Raw genomic sequence first — 4,317 nt, 5'->3', positions numbered from 1 at the left:
ATGGCCCAACCCCCTCCCCCATACACATGTACATACACACGTCCACACACGCAAATATACATACCTACACAGCTTTCCATGGTTTACCCCAGACGCTTCACATGCCTTGATTCACTCCACTGACAGCACGTCAACCCCTGTATACCACATCGCTCCAATTTCCTCTATTCCTTGCCCTCCTTACACCCTCCTGCATGTTCAGGCCCCGATCACACAAAATCTTTTTCACTCCATCTTTCCACCTCCAATTTGGTCTCCCTCTTCTCCTCGTTCCCTCCACCTCCGACACATATATCCTCTTGGTCAATCTTTCCTCACTCATTCTCTCCATGTGCCCAAACCATTTCAAAACACCCTCTTCTGCTCTCTCAACCACGCTCTTTTTATTTCCACACATCTCTCTTACCCTTACGTTACTTATTCGATCAAACCACCTCACACCACACATTGTCCTCAAACATCTCATTTCCAGCACATCCATCCTCCTGCGCACAACTCTATCCATAGCCCACGCCTCGCAACCATACAACATTGTTGGAACCACTATTCCTGAGTGAAACGAAGCTCAAGGGTAAAGGGGAAGAGTGGTTTGGAAATGTCTGGGGAGTGAAGTCAGGGGTTAGTGAGAGGACAAGAGCAAGGGAAGGAGTAGCAATACTCCTGAAACAGGAGTTGTGGGAGTATGTGATAGAATGTAAGAAAGTAAATTCTCGATTAATATATATATATATTTATATTTATATCTGTGTGTGTTTGTGTTTGTATGCTGCAGCTTTAGTCAGGTACCCAATTTATTGTGTAACCCATAAGAAAGGATGAATAGCTGGGTTGACTGTGGACCGCCTGCAGCGACCACTATTCGAATATATGAGTACTTGACCCTTAGCGGACCGTAACGCAGTCACAGTTACTAACGTTAATTGTTACACCAATGAGGCATTTGATAATACCTTTACAAAAATACATGACTGAAAAAGTGAAAGAAACGGAAAGTAACTCTATAAACGACAAACAGAGCAAAACATTCTGCAAGCTGCAACAGTACGTTAAAAGTTTCATTGGACATTGACTTACCATTGGTCACTGGCCCGGGCTAGGAGGAAGAGAAGTGGTCCTGAGAGAGTAAGGCCAACGAGGACTGCCAGCCAGGTCCACTGGTGGAAGGGGAAGGCCAGGGACTGCCACTGGGGCAAAGGAGGCTCCGTTCGTGTCATGAAGATCATCGACTGCGTTCAGGTAAGAGTTCTGATCGGTGAATACATCTTCAGGAGGTGAAGGTGCAATAATCAGCTTTGAAAGATTAAGGTCTGTATAGTAATAAATGGGATAAGGATTTCAAAACGTAAGTGCATTGAAACGCATATATTCTTTTTATAAAAAAGTAAGATAATGCAGATGGAGATGTGAGGGAAGAAAAGGGAAAATAATATGACAAGAAGGATTGATAACATCATCTAATGTGAAAATGAAGGTCTTATTGACAAGAGCAAATTGTTTCACGTGTGTCGGGTACACAGATTATCTGACAGTCTGACAGGGGTATGCAATGTGTCTACATTTTCTAATCCTTGCGTATAGATAGATATTTATTGCACACAACCACTTTACATATGATATCACCCCTTTTTTCACCCTCTTCTCTTCAACCTCACAAATGATAGCCACTTTCGTATTCATTCTAGTTTATTCAAGCTATCCATATATACAGTCTTGTGCCCACTTGTTTACTCTAACGTTTCCACAATAAATGCGCCAGCAGAAGTGCTGCCACTTCCTTAGCTCTTGCCCTTAGTCCAGCTCCTGAAACGTTCCCAAACCATTCTCTCTTCTCAACCCTGAGCTTATTTCACTTAGAGCCAGAACATACAGGTTCCTTTCCTCAATCATACGCACCACCTATTTCTGCCTTCTTCCCGTTACATCCAGACACATGTAGACACCTAAACCTTCAATGAGGATCAGACTCCTCACTTTGCTCCTTCATCCGTCTCAACATATAGGAGCTGAAATTCAAGAAATTCCCTATTCCCCCCAAGTATTTACCTTCTAAGATATGCAAGGATTACGGTGGTAGAATTCTAGCTTCCATTCCCATGGAGGTGAAAGGTTGTACTAAAAAATTTTTAGAATGATCGAGGCCTAGACATAAAAGAGGGTGAGAGGCGTGCAAAGAACAGAATGAATTAGAGCGATGTGGTATACCGGGTCGACGTGCAGTCAATGAACTGAACCAGGGCAAGTGAAACATCTGGGATGAACCATGGAGAGGTCTGTAGAGCTTAGATGTGGATAGGTTTCGATGCATTACACATGGCAGCTAGAGACGGAGTATAAACAAATGTGGCCATTTATATCTGTTTTCCAGGCACAACCTTGCTGAAGCGGGAAACGGGGATCAAGGATGATAAAAACTTAGTCTCTACCTGTCATGTAACAATGCACCGAAACCACAGCTCCCTTCGCACATCCGGGCCACACAGAACTTTCCATGGCTTACCCCAAACGCTTCACATGCCCTGTTTCAATCCATTGACAGCACGTCGACCCCGGTATACCACTTCGTTCCAATTCACTCTATTCCTTGAACGCCTTTCACCCTCCTGCATGTCCAGGCCCCGATCACTCAAAACCTTTTTCACTCCATCTTTCCACCTCCAATTTGGTCTCCCACTTCTCGTTCCCTCCACCTTTGACATATATCCTCTTGGTCAATCTCTACTCACTCATTCTCTCTATGTGGACAAACTATTTCAAAACACCCTTTTCTGTTCTCTCAGCCACACTCTTTTTATTACCACACATCTCTCTTACCCTTACATTACCTACTCGATCAAGCCGCCTCACACCACATATTGTCCTCAAACATCTCATTTCCAGCACATCCACACTCCTGCGCATAACTCTATCCATATATATATATATATATATATATATATATATATATATATATATATATATATATATATATATATATATATATATATATATATATATATATATCATACTGAGATGAGGATAGTGAGGGAGGAGCACGTCAGCAGACACAGGCAACACACGCCAGGATGTCGCCGCCCCACAGTTGAGTCGCCGTGTATGGGAGGTGGAAGGAGATGCAAGATCACAGCAGAGACGCCTGCTGCAGGCAGGAAGGTGGTGGCTTGCGGCGATGCAGTGTCGCGCTCCGGGGAACACGAGGACCAGAGAGAGAAATGGAGATGGCAATATGGAGAGGTCAAAGTTAAGCGCTGCCATGGTCTCAGCTTAAGAGTCGCGTCATGAGAAGAACCATCATAATGGAGTTCCACGGACTGTGATCCTCGCTGTGGTTACAAGAATGTTCTTCCGCCCACCAGTGATGCTACTACGTTTGTGAATCAAGAACCATTGCAACACAAACCTCGCCAGGTGGTAGAGTGTCCCACAGTGTATCGAGACAGACTTCCCCAGAACTTTTTAAAGGGGAAGTAAATGTTTATAGTTGTGTTACTGGAGTGATAGTTTTCATACATGGTGCTTTGACAAGAAAATAGTGAAAATGGAAAAAAAAATGTAGCTTAGACATTGAAGCTTATTCTTTCTTTTTTTTTTTCAAAGAGATAGAGATGGAAAGCAAAAAGGTGTTTTTCATAAATGTACTGGAAAAGTTGAGGTCCAGATAAATTTTTGGTCTGTCAAGGCTTTATTATGGCGGATGACCAGCTACCTACCCTCATGTATCCAAGATATGGTTGTACTTTGTGTAATGAAGAAAATTGAGAAACATCATAAGCCAATATTCATGTTTCATGATAAGAGAAGTGGACCAGGCAGTATGATACAGTGGTTAAATTGATGAAAACTACTATTGACGTTTGTGTAAATAAATTATACATTTCCCTTTTCCATAGCCAGAGGTTGAACCATTATGTGACATTCATTTTTTTTCCTTTCATTTCAACCTAGAAGTTTCAGTTTTCTAAATTATTTCTTACATTTTTCATATGTATATATATGTATATGTGTGTATGTGTGTATATGTGCGTATGTATGTGTATATGTATATATATGCATACATCATACAAAGCTCCAACAGCCAGGATCGAACCTGGGACCACTTGTGCAAGAGGCAGGCATGCTAACCGCTAGGCTAAGGGACTGTATAATAGGAAACAACTATTCGAAATACTAAGTACTCGAATACCCTTCGTCTCACAATAGTATTTCGAGTATTTGGCGCAAGGAAACAGACGAAAGAATGGCCCAACCCACCCACATACACATGTATATACATACACGTCCACACACGCAAATATACATACCTATACATCTCAATGTACA

The 4,317-nt window shown here is 42.2% G+C and overlaps 1 protein-coding gene across 1 annotated transcript in view; it reads right to left on the bottom strand.

The window, feature by feature from the left end:
* The window catches only part of LOC139748791 (ionotropic receptor 21a-like), a 52,421-nt gene extending 51,207 nt beyond the window's left edge, over positions 1-1,214 (bottom strand). Inside the window, exon 1 of the mRNA XM_071662225.1 lies at positions 1,075-1,214. Within this exon, the coding sequence (XP_071518326.1) occupies positions 1,075-1,214 (140 nt within the window). The remainder of the gene's footprint in view (positions 1-1,074) is intronic.
* Between the last annotated feature and the right edge of the window lie 3,103 nt (positions 1,215-4,317).

This window comes from Panulirus ornatus, chromosome 5, assembly GCF_036320965.1.
Source record: "Panulirus ornatus isolate Po-2019 chromosome 5, ASM3632096v1, whole genome shotgun sequence".
Lineage (NCBI taxonomy): Eukaryota > Metazoa > Arthropoda > Malacostraca > Decapoda > Palinuridae > Panulirus > Panulirus ornatus.
Note: the sequence above shows the minus strand (reverse complement) of the source record. Positions and strands in the feature narration are given on the sequence as shown.